Source organism: Vidua chalybeata, chromosome 20, assembly GCF_026979565.1.
Source record: "Vidua chalybeata isolate OUT-0048 chromosome 20, bVidCha1 merged haplotype, whole genome shotgun sequence".
Classification (NCBI taxonomy): domain Eukaryota; kingdom Metazoa; phylum Chordata; class Aves; order Passeriformes; family Viduidae; genus Vidua; species Vidua chalybeata.
The window spans coordinates 4,394,221-4,421,201 of record NC_071549.1 but is presented as its reverse complement, the minus strand read 5'-3'; the positions used below and the strand labels follow the sequence as shown (position 1 = coordinate 4,421,201).

Genomic DNA, 26,981 nt, shown 5'->3' with positions numbered 1-26,981 from the left:
AGGTCTGTCCTGAGCTGTATATGTAGCACAGGTGGTAAAACCACTTTAAACTTAGTACAGAATTGAAAGAACAATGTTAATGCACAGTTGCAGTGATGGATGACCTACAGTTGAGATCTTAAACTACTTGTTTTTTTTGAATGCCTGCAGCTGGCCCTGACAGCTGCCAGAGCTCAGTTGTGGAGGGGGTTGATAATTTAGCTATTTATTTATTACATTTTAGACATAACTGCCAGGCTGCAGAGAGGGGGGAATACTATAAAAATGTAAATATTTAAATTTCATTTCCTTCTTGGTGACTGCCTTCCCTCTTTCTGCTTGGGCAGGAGGATTTTAAAAGGATGAGTCTTTTGTTTCCCCAGTTGAAAGCACTTAAACGTTCTGCTCTTGGGGTGTCCTCTTGCCCTTCCAACCTCAGCAGAAGCAACTCACACCTTCAGAAGAAGTACAGCTCGGTTGCTTTGCACTTTCTGATGGGTGCAGCAGCACAGCTGCTGCTGTCTCTCTGCTGAAGGAAGATGGAAAGGGAATTAAGTAAACAAGGAATGCTCGAGTCATCTTTGAGAGCAGGAGAGTCAAGTCTACAGTTGGTTTAACTTTCAGAATTACTAACTGTATAATGCAACAGTTTCTTTGTGTGGTCTTCAAAAGAGTATTTGCAAGGTGAATGATGTCCAGATTCCTCCTTGTTCAGTTGGAATGTGTGCTGAGGCTGCAGGGTGGTACCTGTGGATGCAGAGCTGCCTGGCTGGCCCTGGCACACAGCTCCCTTAGGCTCTAGTGCCTCCAGGAGTTTCCCTTGAGGAGCTGAAGCTGAGCTCAGGCCCAGCTCCTTAGGGCCAGCCCAGCTGTTCGTGGGCTGTGGAGCAGGAGGTGCCACGGTGGTTGCGGGCTCTGCGCAGGACTGTGGGGAGTGGAAACACAAGCAAACCCTTTCCCTTTGCAAGAGATCAAAGGCAACCCTTTAACCTTGGGAAGCATTTTTCCTACCCAGACTTGGTTCCACATGTGCTGTTTCATCCCTGGTTTTGATCCAGACACTCTCTGAACTCACTTGAAGCTTTGCTCTCAGTGTGTCTTTGCTGCAGATTCCTTTCATTTTCTGGAGAACACTCCTGTGCAGTTGGCTTTGAACTATCCACATAAGGATCTATCACATAAGGAACTATCCCCCCTCTATGCTGGCTAGAAAAACCTATGTGTTTGTATTTAAGGTGATAAAAAAAACCACAAAATTAGGATTTTTTTTAAAAAGCGACATTAAAATGTTGTCACTCCTATATCTGCATTTATCTTTTATTCAGTACAGAGCTGATGAGATTAGGTGCTGTATTTTGTAGCACCATAAGCTGTTATAACCAGCAATCAGTAAAATATATTGTGCTTTTATAAGATCCTTTTGTTTGTGTCTGCTCTTACTCTACATCACCTGGTACCAAAAATAAGTGGCCCCATCTCAATGGCATTGCCCATGCAGTGTTTTACCACTGCAAGCTGTAGAGCTGCTTCCAGCTGTTTGTGAGTCTGAATGTTTGATGCTGAAGCAGTGTAGCCTTTGGATTGTGTTTTCAGTACTTGGATGTGGTGGGAAGTGTTGGATGGGATACACAGACACCTCTGATGGATCAATATTTTGTGTATCTAGTCTGTGCTATATAGAGGCTGTGACTGAAGTGATTCACTTTGCACGGCAGAGTTGGAACATGCCCACAGAATGCTTTTGCAGAACACAGAGACTCATGTAGAGTCTCATTGTTTTCCCCAGTGCATTGCAGCAGGGAGATGTGTTTTATTCTGGTTCATCAGTCTTCTCTTTCTAATTCGTATTTGAATTCTGAGGTGTGCAAGTTGAAACTGCCACCTACAGCAGAACTTGAGGTGCAAGGAAGTTGATATTGCACATGCAGATAGGTTAGTGATTGTATGGGATCTTTATAGCATCATAAAATGGTATCTTTTTTTTTTTTTTTTTTTGAATAATAAGCATGTTATAACCATCTTTGTAGTCTTCCTACTCTTCCTTATTTTGTTGTACCACCAGATGAAGGGCTGATGTGGTAAATTCTGGAAAACAGCGATGTATGTGCTCCCTTGAGGATTTTTACCTGCTGCAAATGAGGAGAGTTAACATGCAGAACTGAAGACTGGATTGATAATGGCACCTAATTTTTAGCTCACAGGGTTTCCTTCCTGTGCTTTGCCCTTTCATAGCTGTTAGCTGAGCTGCTGTCACTTTGCTTTCTTTGACCTCAGCCTCTGAGCACTTGGTGCTTTATTGCTCAGCCCTCACACACTTCCCAGGGGAAAAAAACATCACCAGAATTATTTCTATTTCTTCCTTCATTGTATATACCAGATACCAGATTGTGGTTTTCTTTGGAAGATTGTTTTCTGCAGAACTCCCTGCCACATTCCCTCTAGTTCCCTAGAGATGTTTAATTAGAATTTGGTGTTACATTCTTAAGAAAACCTACCTTCCTTTGTTCCTTAAAGGACTGGCTAGTTTTCCTCATTATCATAGGGCAACAGTAGAGCTAATGAGTAAAGATATTTTAAAAAGAGTAGGCTCCAAACCTCAGCCTTGCAGAATGGGATGTCTGGATAACTGTTAGTGATGTACCTTATCTTCTGCTTTATTTTTAGATGCTCTTCTACAACGGGTAGCAGAATTGGAAAAGGTCAATGCAGAATTTCTGCGCACAAAGCAGCAACTTGAGCAAGAATTTAATCAAAAGAGAGCAAAATTTAAGGAGTTATACCTGGCTAAGGAAGGTAAGTCCTCAGTTCTCTGAATTATTCTAAAGGTTATTGAACTTCATTTTCAAATAATCCCTGTATGAAGCATAGTCTTTTAAACAGTTATAATAAGAATGTAAGAGATTCAACAGGTGACTATTGAGCATCCTAGAATGAACTTTAAAATTAAATTTAAAGATCTGCCTCATGGATAGGAGCCAAAGCAACTTGATGTCCATGCAGAAACACCACCACTGAGTTTTAATACTAATTTCCTGAAGGTGTGCTCTCTGAGCAGGAGCTGATCTGGTAAATGGAAAGATATAGCCTGGATGCTGTGCTGTTTCTACTCTGTTGCCTTTTTTATAATGTAGCATTTATTTGTCTTAAATTTCCATCTGAGGTAGGCTGTAAGCAGGCAAACATTATAAAAGTTTTAATACCAGCCAAGGGCATCTATTTCAATAACACAATTTATAGGAAAATTTAAATCATATGAGCTCAAATATCTGATGAAGGATCAGAGAGTAGAGGTAGCTGTTCTGAGAGCCAGATTGATTTATCTAATTCTGGTGATTTTCCTGTCTTTAACATATAAAAGCAGAGCCAAAACATAATGCATTAAGACTGCAGCTGCTGCATAAGCTTATGAGAGCAGAAATACAACAGGCATAATGAAGATTGGATCATACAGCAAGCCTATTTATTTGTGTTTCTAAGGCTGGATGAAAGGAAATTTAAGATACAAGACACTACTGATGAGATCAGCAATAATTCTCCCATTTTGGTACAGTCAAAAAATACAAAATAAATTGTGATAGGGGACGAAAAAACACCCCAACTTTCACAGCTACTGAAGTGAAAAGACACCAGAGAACAATATACAAGCAATTATTTTTCTTCCCCCCCCCCCCCCCCAAAAAAAAAAAGTTTTTTCCCCCTCCCTGTCTCCAAGACCCTCTCCTAATGTTCATTGGGGCTGTTGGGACCCATCTTCAACACTATCATTTGAAAACTAAGAACATTAATGTTACAGAGGCTTGGATTTTTAACACAAGGATTAATGTCCTTTTAAGTATTTGATTAGCTCTGGGTTCTATATTCTCTATCAGGGGTGAGAGCACCAGGATTGATTCAGCTTTTTGGCCCTGAGGGAAATACATGGAGATAGCTTGATGTTGGTTGTGTGCTGGCCAGATGTTTCTGCTAAAAGTGATTGCCATAGAAGCAGGCCATGTGCACATAAAACACATATTTTGTGGTAGTGCTTTTGGAATTAATTATATAATATATGTCTTCCAGAAGTGTCTATTTCAGATTAGCTGAGAACTCAGGAGGATAATATGAAGTTAGTTTAATTTCTGTTTATAGTTGCAACAATTAGGGAAGTAGTGGGTGTTGCATTGAATGTATCCCTTTTCTTTGCAGAAGCTCAGTTTTACCAAAGTCTTTGGTAAAGAGCGAATTAGGCTGCATATTTTTCTTGTGTGTACTCTCCAAAGTGGTCAGAGTGTTTCTGTTCAAGCAGTATGAAGTGTTCCATCCAAATTAAGAACCAAGTTCGTCCCAGAAATGGGGGGAAAACTCTTCTCCAGTCTGGTTGTGCCTTTTCCAGATGAATTACCAGAATTAGTTAAATAATAATAACTGATGAAAAGCACAATTCACTTTCATCAGGTATATAGGTACTAGTTATCTCTAGTGTCTGTATCCATAAGATGCTCCTTTAATAAAAGGCAAGGGCAAGCAAAGTCAAGAAATAGCATTCCCTGAAGAGACCTGCCAACATTTGTTCAGTTGTTACAGGTGGATGTTTTAATACCATTGCTTCCTTCACTCCCTTCAGTTCTTTGCCATAGCAACTGGGGCTACACTTCAGGTTGAACTCATTAATCTAGCTAAATGTATACAATCCTCCTTTCAGAGGACCTGAAAAGACAGAATGCAGTGCTGCAGGCAGCCCAGGATGACCTGGGCCAGCTGCGGACCCAGCTGATGGAGGCCCACGCTGAAATGGAGAACATCAAGGCCATAGCCACAGTGTCAGAGACCACCAAGCAGGAGGCCATCGATGAGGTCAAGAGGCAGTGGCAAGAAGAAGTGGCTTCCCTCCAGGCCATCATGAAAGGTAACAACCAGGCAAGCTGCTGAGATCAGCCACCCTGATGTCTTCAGGGATTTGTGCCTGCTACTTCCTCAGAGTATGGATAATTGTTATGGCTTGGGAAAGCTGCAGAAGGGCTGGATGAAGTGTAATTCCCAAGGCTGTGAAAAGGAGCTTGATGGGTTTTTCATTGTCAACTAGAGGACAGAATTTAGAATTCATGGCCATGGGAACCTCATGTATGTGCAAAGCATTTTTGAGGGACTATGAATGTGATACTTCATCCTTCCACGAAGATAAGTATGATGCCTGTAATTTGACAAGTCTGCAAACAGCTTTAAGCTGCCAGCATGATTCTCTTTTTTCCTTCTGTGTGAACACAGTTCTGCTCTCACACAGTCAAGTGTCCCTCCAGTACTTACATGGGCCTTCCCCCAGGGTAATGACTGCACATGCTGCTCTCTCAGTCCTGGGTGTTTTTTTTTCTGGATAGTTCTGATCTATTCCTTGTTATATTTGCACGTTGCACAGCTGTTGACATTTCTGAGAGAAAGGGAATGAACTAAAGGATATGAAGTGGGAACAGCCTATTGTCACAAATGTCTGTTTTCTTAAAGGTTCACAGACAGGATCACACCATCCTGAGCCTAGTGCCTGTCGGCTGTGGGCAGTTTTTCCATCACCTCATTGTGCTTTTCACCCAGAACAGACAAACCTTCATGTATATTGAGTACACAAATGTCTGTTTATTTATGATCTGCACAGATACATGGACCTAGATTAAGGCTCAGCTGTGCCAGTGTAAACAGACAGCTCCTGAGCTGAGAGGGGTCATATGAACCCTGGGGAAATGGAAGCTATGTGAGAAGTTTGAATTTTGGAGTACCTTTTTAAGGTTTTAGTAATTTGTTTGGATGGTGTACCTGGAGGTACAAAATGTGCTGCTAAATAGGATATTAGTTATGTATGTTTCCTTGAAATTAGGAGTTGTACAGTTTTTGGGGATAGTTTCTCTCTATTCTGTTGATGGTACTAATTGAAATTTAATTTCAGTTCTTATGTATTTGGGTTTTGGGGTAGGAGTCCAAGGGAAGGGAGAGTTGTCCTAGTTTTGATTAATTATAGTAAATCATTGAGTGGTTGGAGATGGAGTTCCTAAAGCTTTGTTCTTTAACTTACATTGAAAATAAGTTTTGAAAATGCTGTTTTCTAGAGACTGTTCGTGACTATGAGCTGCAGTATCACCACAGGATGGAGCAAGAGCGAGCTCAGTGGAGCCAGTACCGAGAGAACATGGAGCGGGAAATTGCGGAGTTAAGGAGGCGACTCTCTGAAGGCCAGGAGGAAGAAAACCTAGAAAATGAAATGAAAAAGGTACATTGCAATGGAGTTCCTCAGTTTCTGTTTGAGGATAGGCCTGTGGGGTCATGCATGCGTTCATTCCTATGGCTGCTGGAATTCCTCAGCAGTTCACACAGCCTGGTGCTGCCAGCCTTTGTTCATGGAAGTCATCATGACCTAATCCATTTAAAACCTTAAAGAGTTTGTTCCTAATTATGTGCATTCAGTGAGAGAATTGCACCTGAGAAGATGGTAAAGTTTAGCCTTCAACTTGTAAAAACAGGCAGCCTTGTAAAGTCACTTGTCATGATGTCAAATAAGCTCAAGTAAAACCACCTTTAGATTTTTCTGGATTGACTGCAGTTTTGTATTGATTTCTCGAGGTGGGGAATGAAGGCACTTGAGACAGTTTAGTGTTCAGACTCAGGTGTTTATTATTCCTTATCTGTGTCACAGTCTCAGTACCGTGAATTCAGCAGCTTTTTCATTAGCAAGGCACAAACTGGCTAACTGACTCTTGGTACAAGGTCTTTTAAAACTAAACTATCCAATTAAGAAAGGACACCTAGATTATTTTCCCTTTTAACCAATAACTGATCCCTCAAAGCCCGCAATGTGGACTTTTCTGTCCAACCACAAAACATCACCCAAACCCAGGAAGAAGGTAAAGAAGAACAACCTGCCCTAAAACCTCCATCTTGCTTCATATTTATTTCTATATTCTAAAACCCCAAACTCTAAGTTTTCCACCCTGTGATATTACACACTTCTAACCAACTACTCACCCCTAATCCCAGTGCTATTAATCAATTTCAAAAGCCTGTTCCACGACCTCAGGTCAAATGCAGTGTTCTCTTGTGGGTCTGTGCCTTTAAGCACAGAAAGTTTAAAATTCTCAGCATCAGGATTCCAACAGTTTTATAAAGTTTTCTTTAGACTTCTTTTTTTTTTACTTCTTTTTCCAGCTCTTAAAAACATCAAGTGCCAATTAAAACCTCAGAATATCTAAGATGTCTCTCCTCTTTCTCTAAAGTAAGCCATGTTTGTGCATTACGGTACTGCTGCCTCCCTAGGAAGTACAGAACCTTGATGTCATAAAACAACAAGCTCTAGATGATGAAAAGTAATTGCTCTGGAGTATGGACAGATATTGTTGTAGTTGTTCAAAGATCTGTGACTGAGAAAAGTTCATAGAAGTAGATTGAGGTGCCTTGTCTTGAGTTTGAATTTTTTTTTTTCTTTTTTTTTCCTTTTTTTTTTTGAGGTTGAAGATTTAATGTGTTTCAGATGGGAAGGAAATTGAACCTGTCATAATAGATCAGTACTTTATAAAAATCTTTCTGTATCTTATTATAATAACTTGCATTTTCATGAATTTCTCATCTCAGCAAGCTTACCTTAGTCTTAAAGGTATTCTAATACAATTTTAAAGTAGTGACTGAACCTATATTCAATAATGAAGTAGGTTAACATTTGATAACCTGCCACATCACTGCATGTCCCTGTTCCTGCTTGCTGTCAGCAGAAGAAATGCAGTGTGGAGAAACTTTTTAGCTATTTCTACTATGTTGTAGCAAGCAATCAGTGTTAGTGTTGCAAAATGGAATTCTTTTTCTGAGACTTAGGAAGAGATTCCTGGCTATTGCTAGTTGTAGTTGCATTATTGCTGTGGGACTGCTCTTCATGGAGCCCTGATTTCAAAGATAAGAGTTAGGGTAAAGCCTGTTCTAATCCCACTGCAATTGTAAGACATTTACTGTTTTTAAGAAAAGGTTTTAGTCTTATTAAGTACAAAAAGACTTTGGTTGAAGCTGAATGGAGGTTCAAAACTGGATCAGTGAGGCTTGTAGAAACAACCCAGAAGATGTAGAGTTCACAGTGTAAAAGTCCTGGCATTGCACTCCCAACTAACTGCCAATAAGCACTTTCAGAGAACAGTCTCTCTCAACTGATTCATATTTTTAATCTGTAGTTACTGATTGTGTAAGTTGAAATTGCAAGCTGCTGACATGGCAGCACAGCTCACCTAAACTCAGTGGCTTATTAGAGAAGTTTAGCATAGCAGATAAATAGTATTTTTAAGTATAGTCCTTTAAAAGGGAATTAAATATCCCTAAAGGAAAAGGTGATCAGTTTATTAATCTCTGGTAATAGGAGCTTGGAAAGCTTTCTAGGTCTGTAAAGCAGAGGAACATGTATCTTATGTAATAGGAGGGGGAGGGGGAAATCTGGTTTTCAGAGTGCAGCTTGAAATAATTGCTTAAACTGCTTTGCATGAGGTTTTAATCTTCTTTGTTATTATTAAACCTGTGAGGTTTTTTGTCAAGGAGACTAAGAATAAGATCAAAATTAGGAAAAGGACATTCAATTTTACCTAAAAACAAACAAGCAAATCCCAAGCCCATAAAAAGGTTTGCTTGGGCAGCAAAATAATGAATATTCATGTGTCAGCAGCCAGTGTGAAAAGAGGAACTTTCTTGATCACTTGGGATGTGTTATTTGAAGACTTGTGATCAATTCCTCATGCAAAATGGCATTTGCAGCCAGCAATGCTTATACTCCATCTTTATATGTTCTTTTTTCAGAAAGAGCTTGTCTGGTGGAACACATGCTCTTGTTTGGAAGCAGCTGTTTTGCTTCTCCATGTAAATACATTTCAGGTTGCAAATTGCTACTTTCTGTAGAGAATTTGTCTGTTCTGTGATTTTGTATCATAAAGCAATGATTTCTAAGAAATCATTTTCTAAGAAAACCTTATAACTTTGTTTTCTTAATCTCCCTTCCCAACTCAGAAAAGGTGGATACCTTGACGTAATGATTAACATGCTCACCTAGTGATTAATCTTTCAGAAAACTTACCAGTGATTTATAAAAATCTGTTTTCTTGTTGGGTTGTAGTACCAGATAGGTCTGGGGTGTTTTGTCTTCACAGCAGCTAAAAGCAATCTACCACAGCAGCATGTACTTCCCTGCTGGGGAATGTCTGAGCTGACTCTGGACCATGACTGCATGGGGATGAGTTGTGCCCAACTTTGGCCACTGGCAAAATATTACTTGGCTTTTTTTTTTTTTTTTTTTTAAGTGAGAGCTCATTTTCTGTTCAGGAGAGGATCTGTTTTGCTGTTGGAGCTGTGATGAATATAAATATTCTTCTTAGCACAGTTGTGTCAAATTCTGAGTAACAGAAGTCTGCAGAGCAGGTATTTTGTGTACAGAGAGAGCAGGAAAGTACAAGGCTCCTGTAAGGAATTGTGCTTATTAATCAGGAGAGGGGAAATTGGAAGGGAAGAATAATGAGATTTCTGTGACTGAGTTGGCCATAAAATGTGATATACAGTAAGCTATTTTTGTTGGTAATGGTGAAGAGCAATGGGATAAATTTAGTGGAGTTTTAAATGGTTTATTCCTGCTTTAAAGAAAAATCTTCAAATTGTGTCTGTGTGTTTTCCACTTGTCTCATTTTTAAAGAGCAAGCTGAGGTATAATGTTACTTGGGATTTCTCCAGTCAGATGTTTGTTCCTCTGAAAACGACTTGGACTCATTTTTAGCATTATCTCTCCATGGAGTCATTTTCCTGCTGTGTTCTCCAGGTCCCTCAGTGTGTTCTACATCCCCCGTGCTGGGGGAGGCAGGTTTGGCTAGGGCAGAAGTGGTTTGGGTGCTTGGTTTTTGGTTAAGGAATGAGTAAAGATGAGCTGATCATGTGTAAAACTGTGGCTGTTGATAGCCAAATTAAGTTTAATAAAACGTTAAAAGGAAATAAACGTTTAAAGGATCACACCTCTGGAAGAGTCTGAATAACACCTCTTAGCACAGGAAATTTGGGGCTGTGGCACCTCTTGCCACGTGTGACAGTATCTTTAAGTAGCATTTTTCAACACAACAGATAGATATTCGCATTTTATTAAAAGGTTGAGTGGAGCTTTAACCTCGATTTTGGAGTCTCAGTAATTCTGCTTTATGTCCAAAAGCAGACCCAGGGCCCAGCACTCCTTTTGTTAGCAGAGGGAGGCTGTTGGGAGTGTTTAGCTCAAGATCACACTGACCTTTAATAGGGATCCTTACAATATGTTGCAACCACAATGTCAAACTTCGGCTCTGTTTACCAAGCAGTAAAAGCTGGAGTAATTTTTCTGTATGTGGATTGGGATACAGTTTTGTCTTTCCAGTTGTTCACAGTCTGGTTTTGCTTTCAGAGAACTTTCTGACTGTTTCTCTGAACTGCTTGGTTCCAACACAGGCACATTTGTTGCTCTGTATTCTGCGGTGAGCCATGTGAAACCAGGCTGGCAGTGAAATATTGCTGCAATTATCCTGAATAATTAGAAAAGAATGTTCTATTCATTCTATTAAATGAATAGAATTGATATGATAAATGAAATATAAAGCAATGCCTGAAGTGGAACTCCTGCTCCCATTTGTTTGAAAAATGTGACTGTTGAGTTGCTGGCTGCAAGCACCAGGGTCTGGGTGTGTATGACAGTCACATGTCCCTGGTATTGGGTTCACTGCCAAGTGACATCCCTTGCTTTACTTACAGCTTTTATTGGTACTCCAGCAGTGACAAAATGTAGCAGAAATAAATTAAACGTAAAGAAATTTGTTTTAGTGTTGTGTTCAGATTTTTCTGTAAAGCTTTAAAATTGTAGTGCTTATATAATTGACAAGTATTGCAATAACATTTTATTTTGTCTATTAATTTTAAGTTAGAAAACTTCAGTGGTTAAAAATATTTTCTATTTCTCTTCCTGAAAGTCTTGCTCAGATTACAGTTGTCAATAAGCTCACCAGGAACTGAAAGTCAAATGAGTAACCTCTAAAACCTGCATTCTAGTCTAGTTTCAAAACCAGACATGAGTGTTATCATTTACTGCCTGTCTTTGCTGATGAGGTTATGAAAGGTGTCATCTTTTGAAACTCCAGCTTTGAGGCACAGTTCCCTGCCCTCTCTCCCCTGCTGAGTTCTTCCAGTAGAAGACAGAGAACAACTGAGCTTTCTGAGCCTCATGCACAAAGCCAGCCCAAATTAGAATGCTGGAATTCTCTGTGCCTTGGAGAGTTTTACTGCAGAGAGAGTATTTGAGTGTTCTGCTGGCTCCTGGGGAGTCCGTGGGAGCTGCTCCTTTCGCTTGAAGAGTCTGTAGTGCATCCCTGAAGGAAAGGCAGAGCGTTTAAGAAATGGGGATGTCAGGGCCACACATTAATATGCAGTTCTGGTTTTGAACCCTGAATGCTATTTCTCATTTTAATTCTTGCTATTTTTACCTGTCTTTCCCTTTTTTTCCCCTTTATTGAAACAGTCCTCTAATTCTACTGCTCTTTGATCTTCTCAGAAGTACTTTTTGAAGGAAATCATGGGATAAACTGTCTATATATAGTTTGAAATATTCAGTACAATAACACCAAATCCTGATGCTGCATCGGTAGTAATGTAAAGTTGAAAAATTATCTTCTAAAAGAGAACTGAGCTACACTGGGCATTACTGTGCAGCTCCATTTGCTTTTAACTATTTTGTAAGTAACTGCATGATCAGTACCTCATCATGCACTTCCTTTGGGTTTTTTTCATATGTGCTATGTGGCAGCAGGTTGTGGGACAGTTAGGCCTTCAATAAAGGAAAAGTGCACATTGTTTTAAATTCTTGAGCCATACATTTTCTTGCAGGCATCAAGAGGGATAGATTTGCTAAAATTCTCTTTTAAAACAGATACTTGTGGCTTAACCCATACATGGATTAAAATTTAGTTACCTTCTGTGAATGCAGTAATATCAGCCCATTGTCACAGAGATGGCTGCTGAACTAAATAAATAGCAGTAAGATGAGCACTGAAAGTGGAAGTTTGGTCAGCTTTTTTTGTTGATGTAGAGATTTTTCTCCAAATGTCTCCAGTAATGGGAACTGGTGTGAAAATTCTGATGATGCATTGCAATTTATTGTCTTAACTTCAGGCTCAGGAAGATGCCGAGAAGCTGCGCTCAGTTGTGATGCCCATGGAGAAAGAGATTGCAGCCCTAAAGGAGAAACTGGCAGAAGCTGAAGAAAAAATAAAAGCAGCATCAGAGGTGAGGTGGAACTCTTAACTGGATCCTGATGTATATCTTGCAGTGTGCTAGTTTGATGTAGACATGTCAAATTTTATAAGAGAGAAAAAGGTGTATTGGGAACAACAGGGAAACTCTTCATGCCCTTCTTGTCTCCTGTAGCTCAAATATCATGTTTGGCCTAAATACATTTTTGCATCTTTTTGTTTTGAGAGTTGCACTGTGTGTGTGGGATCTGGGTTTAGAATAAATTGCACAGCTCCAGGTCTACTAATAATAGAAAAATCTGTAGAAAAATATCTACTTTGCACTTCTTCCAGCCACCTGGCCTCTGGGTTATTGGCACACTTGGAGCCACGAAGTCAGACCTTCCCATTTGAAAGGCTTAAAGGGCAGCAGATGGAAGGGTTGGTGTCCTGGGGCAGGAAAGCTGTCCCCACCATCAGTGGCAGTCACAGCCCAAGGCTGTCCTCAGTCCTGGCTTGGCGTCGGCGTGTCCCGTGCTGTGCTGAGAAAGATGAACAGCAGCTCTCTGCAGCCAGTTAGGAATTGCCTGAAGGCTTTGGTTTTCTCTAAGATAAAACCTCCTGTGATTTCTGACTCAGCAAACCATAAAACTGAATAGTGCCATAAAGAAATCTTTCAATTTGTTCCTTGTTCCAAGACAGAATCCATTTCTCCAAGCATCATGTCTGACAGATGTTTATGTAACCCTGTCTTATAAGGTTCTGACTGAAGATCTGCAGGACACTCATTTCAGTTCTTTGTTAGCTCTGCTATTAAAAAAAAAAAACAAAAACCAACAAACAAGAAGAAGAAAATCCAAATATATTTCTTCAGTATTTCATCATATAATTGCTTTTTGCTGATAGATTTTCTTCCTTTTTGCAACAGTCTTTCATGCATTGGAAAGTTTCTTTTCTTGTCTGTCCCCAAGTTTTCTCTGTTCTTAGGCTTATTTCAAGCTTGCCTCAGTCATTTTTTTCTGACTACACTGATTACTCTGTTTTGAACTAAGGAGTTCTTGGCTTATCAGCATTTATCAGCTATTTAGATCCTGGCTATCAGCACTGATTACTTCACAGTGAAGTGATCCCTTCACTGTCTGCTTTCCTGAGATACTTCTCTTTGTACCATCTCTGTGCTCAATGCTGCTGGTGCTGCTGTGATCCAGCTGCTATAACTGTGATACACTGAGAGGTTTGACTTAGAATTTTAATGAGTAACTCATTCACAAGTAAATACAAGCACTGCTTACACACTGGTAGTTGAATATTTGTGATTTCTGCAAATAAACTGGTCCTTCAGCACCTGTACATTACCTGAACAGGCTATGGCTTCTAACAAGAAGGAAATGTCTGAGAGTGTTCCCCCACTGAGCTGGTTATTTCTTTCCTTTTATTCAGGTTAAAGAACTGAACCATTATTTAGAAGCTGAGAAGTCATGTAGGACAGACTTGGAGATGTACGTGGCTGTTCTCAACACACAAAAATCAGTCCTGCAAGAAGATGCAGAGAAGTTGAGGAAGGAGCTGCATGAAGGTACCTACCTAACAATAGTCCTTTGACTCTCTTCCACTGAGGTTGCAAAACCCAGTGGAGCTGTGAATTCTTTTATCATTTCTTATTTGAACTTGATTAAAAGAAACTGGGAGAGGAAAGCAGGACTTTTAAATGTGAAATGCCATAAAATGTTTGCAGAGGAATTGAATGTGGAATTCCCTTATGACAGAAAAACAACAGAGCCATTGATTCCCTCAAGGCTTGTTGTTGAATGTCTGCTAAGTTCTTTAAGCATTGCAAGCTTCATTCTTGCTGAAGTGATTTTAGGTGTGTATTGTATTTGTGCATAATTATGAGCACTATTCCCATAATGTATAGACCTGGCTCCCTGAGGTGTGGCAGTGCTGGAGTGATTTTGGAAGTGTCCCTGTAGGGCACCACAGCCCAGGGTCACTGCAGAGGAGTGGAAACCAGAACCTGCTACTGAAGTAAATAGGGGTGTAGAAGACAGTTTTCTGAACCCAGCACTAAAAAAAAAAAAACCAAAACTGTTAGAATTAATGAATGAAGCTGAGGCTTTAGTCTTCTCACTGGGAAATCTTGAACTGTCAGTAACATATCCCTAATCATGAGCCAGGTTTGGCAACGAAGAAAATGGTATTTGAAATAAGACATTATTAACCTAAATAGTTGTTGAACAAAGCCTGACTGTTCTTGATTAGACCAATAATTACTTTTATTCCTGAAAATGCTTCTCTTTGGAAAAGATATTTAAACACTTGTGGTTCAGAAGAATATTTTCTCTGCTTGCATAGTTTGCCATCTCCTAGAGCAAGAGAGGCAGCAGCACAACCAGCTGAAACACACGTGGCAGAAAGCCAATGACCAGTTCCTGGAGTCCCAGAGGCTGCTGATGAGGGACATGCAGAGGATGGAAATTGTGCTGACCTCAGAGCAGCTCCGGCAGGTGGAAGAGCTGAAAAAAAAGGATCAGGTTACCTTTTTTTTTTTTTTTGCTTTTTTGCTTTTTTTTTTTTTTTGGTAATACTGTAGGCTTGCTGTGGTGTAACAGGTGTGGAAATCATATGTGTGCAAGTGTGGTAATAGCTCAGAAAATGAGAACTGACAGTTTTAACTGAAATCTCCCCTTTGAGTGACAGCTGGCAGTTATAACATTTGGACAAGTATTTTAATAGTGGTGTATATACGAACTCTAATGTTGCCCATAGTTAAATGAAAATTTAAGAATATCCAGAAGTTAATCTTGGAGGAAGAAATAGTCATCTGTGATGCAAAACGTCTGAGTTAAGGATGTCAGCAACTTTCACTTCTTTCTAGGTTTTTGCAGCCTTCTAGTACATATCCTAGGCATAAATTAAGACTTTAATTTTAAATTAACTTACACAAATGATTGTACATACTTATGACTTAGTAATCTATTAGGGTTTTTTCTTGGTTCCTTGTATTCCATCATTTAGTGATCAAGGCACTTCCTGTTTCACTTTTTTTTTTTTAATGTTCATGCTTGTGTAATGGCTGTTAATGGGTATTTTAGGGGTGTGGATATGTTATATATTTATAGTCTATACAATAGCCAATGTACCAGCTAGTTTTGTTACTTGCTAATCTTTATAATTAGAATTTTAAACTAGGTAATATGCTTTTTGAATAAAATCATTCTAGAACATGAATCAGCCTCTAAATGTGCAAAGTTCTTACTTCAGTCAGTTTGGGTGCCTTGTGAAATGAACACTATACTTACTAACTAATAGAATATTTATGTGAAAACCACTGGGTTTTAACCAAAAGAATCCTTTTCAGTGTCTTCTTTGTAGCTTAGTTTATCATGAAAGCTGATGTCATGACTATTATGGCAAAATTGAATCCTATTTTCTGTGTATGCTCTATTGACCACTGATTTTTTAGGAAGAAGATGATCAGCAAAGGCTCAGCAAGAGAAAGGAAGAGAAGCAGAAAGATTCAGATGATGAAACAAAAGCTTCATGTTCTCTGGCCCCTGAAGAAACCCTTACTCAGCTCTCTAATGAAGAGGTAAAACAATTGAATCTTTCACTTGTACTTGGGCATTCCTCTGGGTGTTCATTGCAAATACAAATGCAAAGTTACATCCTTCTATTCTCTGTAGCTTCTAATCTTATTAGGCAATAAAAAATCCTCGGAGTTGCAGTTGAATCTATAAATCCTAATTAAGATTGGAAGACAATAGTGCACCATCCTGAGAGGTGCCATTAAAAATGGTAATTTACATTTTGCATTCTGGAGGTTAACTGCTGGTAGATTCTCCTGGGATTTCTAAGCACATTCTAACACACCTAAATGTTCAGGATTAAGCCAATTATATCTGAACATTTAGCAAGAGTGTTGTAGCTACTTTGCTAACCAAATTGTTGAATTCTGTGCTTATCATTTCTCAGGGTCCATTTTGGTTTTGTGAGTCAAATGAAGGAAAAATTAATAAAAGCCCACGAAGTTTTTGTGCTATAGGAGCTTATTTAACCTTCAAGAGACTTGAGAATTTTCAGAGTGAGCCAGTGTTTTGCCTAGTTTTTTATCATTTTTGAAGAGGAAAAAAGTATATACTTTAATATATGTATTCTGAAGTAATTCCTTTACTTTTATCAAGGATTTGTAACAGTTCAGAATGAAGAAAAATGTTCAGAATCATGAGAGCTAAATGTGGCTGAGATCTAGTTCTACCTTTTAGGCTGCAGTCACTTTCTGTTTCAAATACTGTTTGCATCTTCCATGTCCAGATATGCAAATGAGGCACATTGGTGAGGAATAAAAAATTTATCTTCTGATGTTTCCTTTAATCTCATATGATAGCATATTCTTTAGTCCATAATTCACAACACTTATTTGCTTCTAAGATTTGTGCATAATGGAAAATTTGTATTTTGAGAAGGGGCATAATTTTCAGAGTGGTTTGGGTTTGTATATGTGTTTGATTTTGTTATTTATGACCTGTTCAGAATATGTTTTACATGTTGTAATCAGTCATATTATTCATCAGTTCTTACAGCTTGTTATATTATAACTCCTAAGATCCTCTTTCTTGGGCAGTTTGCAATACAAACATTTGATTTGTTAATATTATTTTGGTTATCACAGAACAGCTGTAGCCTGAAAATGCAGTCTTATGTAAGTCTGTATTCCCTTGACTTTTTTATTATGAACTTGTATATATACATGCAAATATAAAACACCTAAAAATGATTAAAACAAGGCATTTACAACAGTCATAAAACAGTAGTACATTATAGATAGATATATATTATAGGATACAAGCACTTATATGAAGTGCTAGCAGCCTGATGGTTTCTGGACCTATTTCAGAAATGATAATTTTTCTCAAGAGACTGGTTCCAGTGTTACTTCCTTATGTGTCTAATAGCAAAGCAGAAGTACATAATATTTTGGAAGGTATTTTGAAAGCAGTCATGTGCTTTTTAAATAAAGCATTACTGCTCTCTTTTCAGTGCTACAAAAACCAAAAATAGATCGTGAGGCTCCATGTGCCTGATACACATCACAGGACAAATTATGTGGCTTTTGGTGCTGGCATTCCCCAGGATACCTTTGGGTCTAAGCCTAGCCTTTTCCCTTTTCTTTTTATTTTATGTACAAATAATCTTGTGAAGGAAATATTTTGGTGTTTTGTCAGACAGTCAAGGCAGAAGAGAAAAATAGAAGAACCACATATACTTGTTGGTATAGAGTAGATTTTAAGTATATTTTTCTCTGTTTATTTTTGTGTTAATGCATAGTGTTTTCTTTTATGAAAAACTTTTGGATTTCCTTTTGGAAGTGGAGTATCTGCCTTCTCTTGTGTAGATTATGGTTGTAGAGGGGTTGTTGCAAGTACATCTCTTCAGGGGAAGCATCTTGCCTTAAATATTGGAAGATGGTAGGTGACTGTGTCCTTGCTTGTCTGGCAGGAAGGTAGTCTTACAGAAGCACTTTGTTAACAGAAGACTTTTTAAACTTGTTTTATTTGTTTTTGAATTCTAGCTGGTTCATTTCAGTTCTCTGTCCCTTCCTCTGTGACCTTAAACTTAGAGAGCACATGTTCTTGCCAAAGAAATTTAAACTTGCCTTTGCCATGCCTTGTAATTAGTGTCCAGCATTCCTTCTGTACCACTAAAATGGAGTAAATATTTTTTTTATTCCTTGATTTTCAATTCCAGGTGCATGTGAATAGCACCCATGGCTCAGTCCATTCCCTGGATGCAGACTTGCTTCTTTCCTCTGGCGAATCCTTCAATAAACCAGACTCTGATATGTTTAAAGATGGACTTAGGAGAGCACAGTCAACAGACAGTCTGGGCACATCTGGATCCTTACAGTCCAAAGCTTTAGGGTACAACAACAAAGCAAAATCTGCTGGGAACCTGGATGAGTCAGATTTTGGACCACTTGTTGGAGCAGATTCAGTGTCTGAGAACTTTGATACGGCTTCCCTTGGATCCCTGCAAATGCCGAGCGGGTTCATGTTGACCAAAGATCAGGAAAAAGCAATCAAAGCAATGACACCAGAGCAAGAAGAGACTGCTTCCCTGCTCTCCAGTGTCACCCAGGGTGTGGAAAGTGCTTATGTGTCCCCCAGCGGGTACCGCCTGGTCAGCGAGACAGAGTGGAACCTGCTGCAGAAGGAGGTGAGTCCTCCTGCCCTGGTCCTGCCTCCTCGGCTCTGCCCAGAGCCAGGGGGGAAAGGAAGAGGTCACATCCAGGGCAGCTCTTCACCCTCACCTCTTGGGATGCTTGTGTAGGTAAAATACATCCAGTGTAAGGTGTATGAGCTGGCCCTGCTCCTGGGACAGACAGCTTTACTAAACACAAGATGCTTTGGATTTTGAGGAGGGTCTGGCAGAGGTGGCTGTGGAACTCAGTATTGTCTGAGAGGGGGAAAAAAGGTGGCAGAACTTAAAGAAATTGAGAAAATGGGAAGTTGTGGAAGGCATGTAAGTGGAGCTGGGGATGAGTAGGAGAAGGCAGAGAGGAGCAGAAGCAGCAGAGCTGGGGGTACTGCTCTGTGTGCTGGGGGTGTTTGCTGAGGGCTGTGCACAGGGGGCACTTTGGAAAAGAACAGCCACACTGTGCCCAAGGCTCAAAGTACCACAGGACATTTTTGGGGACTTTGATCATCAGAGACCCATTTCTGAGAACAACAAGCAGCAGATTAGACTGAACCCTGGGCCAGTTGCACTGCGGATGACCAAGGAAATTGTTGCTTCTGGGTGTTCTGCCTGTCAGTTTTTCAGCAGCTTTATATGATGCCAGTTCAAAGCTTCTATTTGGTTTCTTGCTGAAAAGTGGAGTATTTGGGGTTTCCTGTGGTTTTTCTTTCAGGGGAAGAGAGGCCAAGGAGCAACACTTTAGGGGGAAGAAAAGGTGGGGGGAGATAATCATCCATACTGGGTGAAAAGGGAGACAAGATGGAAGTAAAAAAAAATGTAGTGAAGGAGAAAAGGCCAGATGAAGGACAGATGAAAAGAAGAACTACTGATTTTTTTTCTCAATTTGTTGAAATTTAATTTAGTGCAAATCATTGCTTAGGAGGTCTCTCCAAACCTATTGTAAAGTTGCTTTGTTGTTGTTGTTTTCCTACTGATTTGCTATATCTGGAGAAATCACAGCATCCTGAGCTCAGAGCTGAGTTAAATCCTTACTCTTGAGTGTTCCCTTGCCCTCTTGACATTTTGATGACACTTTACTTCAACCCTGTCTCAGAATCCAGAACAGAAATGCAGCTTCCCACATGTTTTGGAGGCAGGAGCACACACTGGAGTGTGAATGCCTCTTGCTGTGGGTTGGACATGGAGCAGCAAATACAAACACAGATTCAGCTCAAACTTGACCTGCAGCTGGAACTGTCATTAAACTTCCATTTGTCCCTTTGGCCAAAACCATTGCAGTTCCAGCATGACAGCAGGTTTACTCTTGGTTTCCCTGCTGCCCTCCCAACACTGTTACTTTCTTCTCTCCTGTTTGGTTTCTGTTTGTCAGAAGAACACAACAGTGACTTGATGAACTCTTTGTGTCATGGCTTTTTGTGCTAATGGTGGGGACCCATGGCAGGAAAAGCTGATATCCCACAGCTGATTTAAGTTATCCTTCACTTGTAGAGCAACTCAATCCTGCCATTACATGATTCTGCCACTGTCTTTTGTCTGCAATGCTTTGTGGCCACACAAGACACCTGAGTGTGTGTAGCATTCTGCATTCCCTGGAGACTTCCGTGCCTCATGGCAGGTGCTGACTCTGTGTTCTGCAGGTGCAGAATGCAGGGAACAAGCTGGGCAGGCGCTGTGACATGTGCTCCAATTATGAGAAGCAGTTGCAAGGGATCCAGATCCAGGAGGCTGAGACCAGAGACCAGGTGGGAATTCTCTCATTGCTTTAGCCAGGCTTTTGCAGCTTTTTGAACTACTAAGGGTGCTGTTTTATTCATTGGTTTTAATTGACCAATATCAACATACTGGATAACTTGACATAACTTGATTTGTTATTCATGTGTGGTCATGTACGTATTTCTTAGGGATTCACCTTGAAGAACCCCTTTATTTGATGCTATAACACTATGCAGTAAAGGTAGTGTTCTATAAAAAGTATTATGCCATGCTGAAGTCAGTATCTTTAATAATTTATATTTTAAAATGCTTGTCATGCATTAAATTCTATTATCCTTGATACTGTAAGATCCGTTAACAGAAAAGGACCTCATCCTAGCAGCATAAAATGACTTTCAAGTCTTGGAGGATATTTGGTTCCTGCCATATACCAAAAAACAATTTTCAGATGGGTGTGGAAGGCATGAATCACATTCTGCTTTGAAATAAGTGATTGAAGTCATTGCATGGCCATGGTCCAGTGCAGTTTGATGTCCCATGTTTCCTTAGAGGGATAATCTGTGCTGGAGCCCGTTTCATCAGCAAGGGAATTTCTGGGTTTCATAGGATTTTTGAGGGATTTTATGTTGTTGTTTTGAGGAGTGAAGGGCTTCAGGAAATAAATGCTCCTCAAGAGAATGGAAAATGAATTCATTTTGTTGTGACAACACAGGTGAAAAAGCTGCAGGTGATGCTGAGGCAAGCTAATGACCAGCTGGAAAAGACAATGAAAGATAAACAGGAATTGGAGGATTACATGAAACAAAGTGCTGAAGACTCCTCTAATCAGGTACAAGGATTTGGTAATTGAGATCCAGGAACGATGAAATGTTCTTCAAAAGTATGTAACAAGAACTTGTGTTTTTTTAGATATGGATGGGCTACTGGCTGTAGAGGCAACACAAATGAGAATTTCTAGGGTTAGTTATCCTCCACCTGAGGCTGTCACAGTTTCTAGATAAATCTATTGTGTCTCTAATATTGTGTTACCCAAATTTGGCCTTAAAATATCATCTCTAATCATGAAATGCATTACAGAGTGGCAGTAGGAGTTTGAGTTTTGGAGTGACCTGTGTCTGAAATCACCCAAACATGCAAGCAGAGCCCTGTGCTCTGGGCACAGCTTCGTTGCTAGAAGAGTGGTTCTGTTCCACCACCTGCTCTTATCAGCATTTGACACCCAGTTAATGGACTTGTGGTGAAGAATGCAGTAATGAGGAGCTGAGCAGGCATTAGCAGGGCCAAAATAGGCACTGAACTCCTTTAAAATAATAGCCCATTGGAAAGATTTTTCAGTCTGAGATATGTACCTAATTCTTCTGGAACAATGAAGCCAAATATAAGAGGTGGTAGACATAGTTAAAAATAAAAAGAAGGAAAAAAGTCATCATCTTTGGCCTATTAAAGCTTGCAATAGTAGGTAGATGCTGTGTACCAGATACTGAATTTACTTCACTTGGGCTGGAACTTTATCTCTTCCATGCCACCCAGTATTTTTTCTTACTGAAGAAAGTCATTAGACAAAGTCCAGCTTAGACAACAGAAACATGTTTATATGTTCTTCTGGCTGTACCAGGGTGCTGTTAATTAAATAATGATTAATCTTACATGTGTTGTTGTGGAATGACTTGTAAAGTTTTTGAAAGTACTTTCACAGAAAGGTACAAAAATTCAAAAAATGCTGAAAACTTAGAAAAAAGGTCTTTAGTTTCCCTGCAGTGTTTCCAAAGTAGCTTATATGTAAATTTTATTAGAATTAGCTGTTGATTCAGAGTTTGGTAAATAGAATATAAAAATATTGTTGGTGCAGAAACACAACATCCATTCTTACTGCCTGGAGCTGCTTTCCTGCTTGATTGAGTGAAGAATTACCATAAACTTCAGTGGCTTAGTTTGAAAGTTCAAAGTACCTATTAGTAGTAATAACAGGCAAGAGAACTTACTTCTTTTTCAGAATCTGTTCCATGCTTTATATCTTACATATCTGTCTGTTTTCTTTCTTTAAGATCTCCTTGCTCATGGCCAAATGTCAGAAGTCAGAGAATTTCCTCAGTGAGCTGCAGCAGGCATTTCTGCAAGCCAAGAGAAGTGTCCAGGAGCAAATGGTAAGACAGGTTAATTCCAGAGATCCATGGCCAGCCCTGTTTGTCTGAGCCTGGGAGCTCAGTGTGTCTGTAAAAGGCTTTGTCTGCCCAGCCAGGGTAGGCTGGAGAGGGCTGAGCATCTTCTCTTGCAAAGGGAAGTGAGCTCTGGTGGCAAGTGCTGGGGCTGGAACAGTTTGTGTCATTCTGTGCTGCTGTCTGTGTTCCTGCACATTCAGGAGCAGGGAGATCACTGGCCAGCTTCTTTTCCCCTTGTTCATTGTCTAATTCCATGTCCCTTTGCTATCTCAACTTCACCTCAAATCTGAAGACAGCAGATTTTCTCAAGACTCTTTTTTTTAGGATTCATCACAAGAACCATCATTAGTGAATATTTTCTCAGGTTTTAGAGATGAATGATCAGTGTTGTTGCAAGTCAGACTTAAAATAGCAGCCCTAACACCCAGGGAGAGGTATGTATGGAAGCCTAATTTTTTAAAACTATTTTTGAGCATCTTGTTGGAATTAAGCCAGAGAATAGGAAGAGATCCTCATGTTCAAGAACTAACTTTGACTTCCTTAGAGCAATTCAGTCCTTTCTATATCAGAATCAAGTTTCTTCTTTTTTCCTCCCTGGCACAGCATTTGTGGGGGACCAAGAGAATTCATCCTCATGAACCCCAGCATTGCATTTTTGGGGTCAGGGATTATGTGCAGCACATCAGGACATTGCTGGCAGAGATGCTCTGCATAAGAACACATCTGTTGGATGTGCAGGAGATTCAGAAAATGTGTTGATCTGAGTCAGCTTCTCCTTCTGCCCCCTGTAACACAGCTCCTGCCATTGCTCAAGTTCCCCATTTCCATTCCTCTTGGAAAACTCTCCTGGAATTTGTTTCTTTTGTAATGCAAGCAAAGCTGTGTTCTCTTCATCCTTTTTCTTTCCATGGGATCAGCTGTTCTGGTGCTCTCTTGGGAGGACAGTGGGAGGCAGACACCCACCATGGAAACTCTCAGGGTGAATATTTCAGGTTTTTGGATAACCTGCTCTTACAGCTGAGTGCTGAGGTGGTGTTAATAAACATCCCTGCCATCTCCTGAAAGCACCTGTGATTCCCCACCCTCCTTCCCCTCCATGAGCACAGCCAGCTAATGGATAAACACAAGAGGAAAGTGGGACACTGAACAAAGCTGTATTTTGTTTATCACTTGCTTCCTCTTCTCTGCCTGGACCCTTAAAGTTGGCCTTGTCTTTATTTTTGGTGCATAGGCCAGGCAAGAGGGAACTGCTGGTGGTGATCCACAGCATCATTTTGTTTCTCTTCTTTACACAGAATATCAATTCACCAGACTTCTGAAAGTAGTGGTAGTAAATGGGCAGAAGACATCTGAGTATGACCCTAAGTGTGAATTTATGCTTTTCTTTGCATTGTAGGCTGTCCTGACACAGTCAAGGGAGCAGGTTTCAGAAGAGTTGGTGAGACTGCAAAAAGATAATGAAAGTCTTCAAGGAAAACACAGCTTGCATGTGTCCTTACAGCAGGCGGAAGATTTCATTCTACCAGAAGCAGCAGAGGTAAAACATTTTTAAATCATTAACACCAACAGTGCTTGTGACTTGATCTCAATGGAGTATTATTCTTTATCAAAAAGCTGTCTCAAGTAGCACAAACAGTAATTGGAATTTTAACCCTGGAAGTCTGTGATGGACAAAGCCAGCCAGTGGTCCCCCTGCGCCATGGCTGCTTCAGGGTGTTGGATGGATTGTAAAACCAGCTAACTGTGGCCTGACAGCTGCTCTGTGGTCACTGGAGTGTGGGTTTGGCCCAGTTCATCCAGTTCAAGCTGCATTTTCCAACTGGGCACACAAGTGTTCAGTCAGCAGAGCCCCACTCTATTGATTCAGTAATTCAAGCGAAGTCAGTCACTTCTGTCCACTTAAGACCAGTGATAATCCAAAGCCTTGAATAATAATAAGCCTTATCATCCCTTTCATGGCCACTCCTTTCCTTTCAGCCTAAAAGATTTGGTGGGGCTGAAGGGCAGGGGGAGCATCATAAACCCATGGGGATGTTTGCCACGTTTTAATTTCCCGTGGCCAAGCAGACTGTGGCTCTAATCCCTTGCTGGGAGCATGAATTAAATCCTGGGATGTCAGGGGCAGCCAGCTTTGTCCTTGTGCAGATACCCCAGTGCTGGGTGTGGCACAAATGCACATCTCTGCTAATCCTTGATCCAGGAGCTCCGGGAGCTGATCCTCAAGTACCGGGAGGACATCATCAGTGTGAGGACAGCAGCAGATCACCTCGAGGAGAAGCTGAAGGCAGAGATCCTGTTCTTGAAAGAACAGATCCAAGCTGAACAATATTTGAAAGAAAACATAGAAGAAACTCTACAGCTGGAAATAGAGAATTGCAAAGAGGAAATAGGTGAGCAGAGATTAAATGGTCTCAGAACAGAAATATAAGAAATTATTAAGATGCACAGTAGGCTTACCTGAATTCTAAATACTGTGCACTTTTGAAAGCAGAGACACCAAATCTTTGCAGCTGAAAACAAAAGTGCAATTATTTGTTTGCTTTTGAGGTACCTTTGATGTTACACGAGCTTAATTCTCCTTTAAATATTAACAGAAGTAAACAGGGTATGAACAATTTCGTGTGTTTCTTGCATTTAAGTTTTAATATTCTTGTTTTTCAGCTTCCATTTCCAGTTTAAAAGCTGAACTGGAAAGAATAAAAGCAGAAAAGGAGCAGGTAAGGAGCTCTTTCACTGTGGAATTTTTGGGTTTGGTGGTGTGGGGTTTTTTAATAAAGGGTTTTTTTCTTTTTTCTGTTTTGATGCCAGTGTAGGAGTAGGACACATTCATAGTTCTGTTCCTTAAAAGGTGTTTGATCTGTTTTATTAATCTGTGACCTAAATATTGGATTAACTAATTGCTAACTAATACTAGCCTAAATGTCAGGTTTGGATATTTCTCTCCAGCTCCAAAAGTAAATAAATGGTGAGAAAGTGATGTTATTCAGGTGTTTTCTCTACCCCTAGAAGAGATGATTCAGGTGTGTTTCTGAGTCCCTGAGTCCCCTAAGTATCTGAAAGATACTTAGACTTCCTTATGGAGGGATTGTGGGAAATGGAAATGTTATGAAGTTTAGTTAATTTTTTTTTAATATTGTTATTATACAGTTGGAAAGTTCTTCACAGGAAAACCTGCAGCAGCTGGAGAGTCTGCAGGAGGCAAAGAGTGCTCTAGAAGAACAGCTGAAGAAGGAGACTGCAGCAAAGGTAGCTATGATGTCTGGATGTGAAGTGTATCTGCATCTTTTGTGATGAGCAGCTGTGTCAGAGAATGTGGCACAACCTAAGAAAGAAAAAAAGAAGCTTTTGAATGTTGGTAAGAAACTGGCAGGGCAATAATGTCCTCTGGATGTGGTTTAAATCCTCACCCCTGTTTTCACTGGGATTTCACTGGTGGTTCTGAATTGCTGCTGACCTGAGCATCCCTTGGGTTGCCCTCCCAAGTGAAGGCTCAGGAACATTCCTGAGGAGTGTCCTGATAACCAAACCTTGGCTTGGATGCTTTGATGCTTTTGAAGAAATGGTTTTTGTAGTTGCTGTAGGAAGGGGCTCTACTTCAGCACTCAGGTGAATTAATTGTGATCTGAGCACTCACTCTCTGCCCTCTCTTGTTGTGGTTTTGGTTTTTTATGCCCTTTCCCCCAACACTTCTCTGACTAAAGCTCAGGACAGCAAGACAGTTACATTGCCAGCAGCAAATTACTGCCCTAACCATGAACTTAATGCACTAAAACCCAGAACTCTGCCTTTGTATTTTGAAATCCCTGCTCATGGTGCTGTTAAAGGACTCTGGGCTTTTCCATGCTTTAACCAGTCTCTTGGCACCTGTTAATGGGTATTAGCTCCTGATTTTGCACTTTGGAAAACTGAGGTGTGGAAAGACTGGTTTAGTTTGTTGCCAGGGCCCTGTGAATGCTGTGCTGCTTTCCTCTGGTATCACACTTTAATCAGTTTATACAAGCTGCTGATTTTTATTCAGTTCAAGCAAAAGAACCTTTTCCTCCTCAGGCCAACCTTGAGCAGCTGGTGTTTGAAGAGAAGAACAAAGCCCAGCGGTTGCAGACTGAATTAGATGTCAGTGAGCAAGTGCAGAGAGACTTTGTAAAGCTTTCTCAGACACTTCAGGTAAGAGTCCAATCAATGTGTAAGGGCTACTTTAGTTTCATTATTTCTCCAGAGCTGAGTAAAATAGGAAATAGCAGTTGTAAATTTTCTTATGTTGGCATTTATGATCTATTTTAGAATTTGTTAGCATAATAAACTGATCGGGTATTCCTACTATGATATTATTATTAAAGCTGTTGGGATTTCTGATTTTCAGCCAGCTTTCAGTTATTGTACTAAAAGAAACTCTGCAGGGCCAAAGATGATGACTCTTCCAGACCTGTGTTTTCCCTTGTCCATCTCCTGATGCTTCCAATGTGATATTTTTGTAGCAAATCATTCAGATGCAAATATTTGAGGACTAAGTAAGGAACTGCTACTGCTTGATCTGAAGATATGAAATGGTTCTTAGTGTTACAGTTACTGCTTTCTGTTTATACATTCTAAAAGTCATGTCCTTGCTATTGTCTCTGTTGTTACCCTTGTATTTCCTCCACCACATGGAACCTGTGGTTGATGTGAGATGCCAAGAGGTGGCTGAGGGGAGGAGTTTTGTCAGGGGTGTCCCTGAGGCTGATCC

The 26,981-nt window shown here is 40.1% G+C and overlaps 1 protein-coding gene across 1 annotated transcript in view; it reads left to right on the top strand.

Moving 5' to 3' along the window:
- RABEP1 (rabaptin, RAB GTPase binding effector protein 1) overlaps positions 1–26,981 on the top strand; it is a 47,596-nt gene that overhangs the window by 15,359 nt on the left and 5,256 nt on the right. The window contains exons 2-17 of the mRNA XM_053961217.1: positions 2,644–2,772; positions 4,661–4,864; positions 6,054–6,214; positions 12,133–12,246; positions 13,632–13,767; positions 14,544–14,722; positions 15,655–15,780; positions 17,937–18,404; positions 20,024–20,128; positions 20,812–20,928; positions 22,145–22,243; positions 23,655–23,795; positions 24,459–24,648; positions 24,920–24,975; positions 25,406–25,504; positions 26,306–26,422. Of these exons, the coding sequence (XP_053817192.1) occupies positions 2,644–2,772; positions 4,661–4,864; positions 6,054–6,214; positions 12,133–12,246; positions 13,632–13,767; positions 14,544–14,722; positions 15,655–15,780; positions 17,937–18,404; positions 20,024–20,128; positions 20,812–20,928; positions 22,145–22,243; positions 23,655–23,795; positions 24,459–24,648; positions 24,920–24,975; positions 25,406–25,504; positions 26,306–26,422 (2,441 nt within the window). The remainder of the gene's footprint in view (positions 1–2,643; positions 2,773–4,660; positions 4,865–6,053; positions 6,215–12,132; positions 12,247–13,631; positions 13,768–14,543; positions 14,723–15,654; positions 15,781–17,936; positions 18,405–20,023; positions 20,129–20,811; positions 20,929–22,144; positions 22,244–23,654; positions 23,796–24,458; positions 24,649–24,919; positions 24,976–25,405; positions 25,505–26,305; positions 26,423–26,981) is intronic.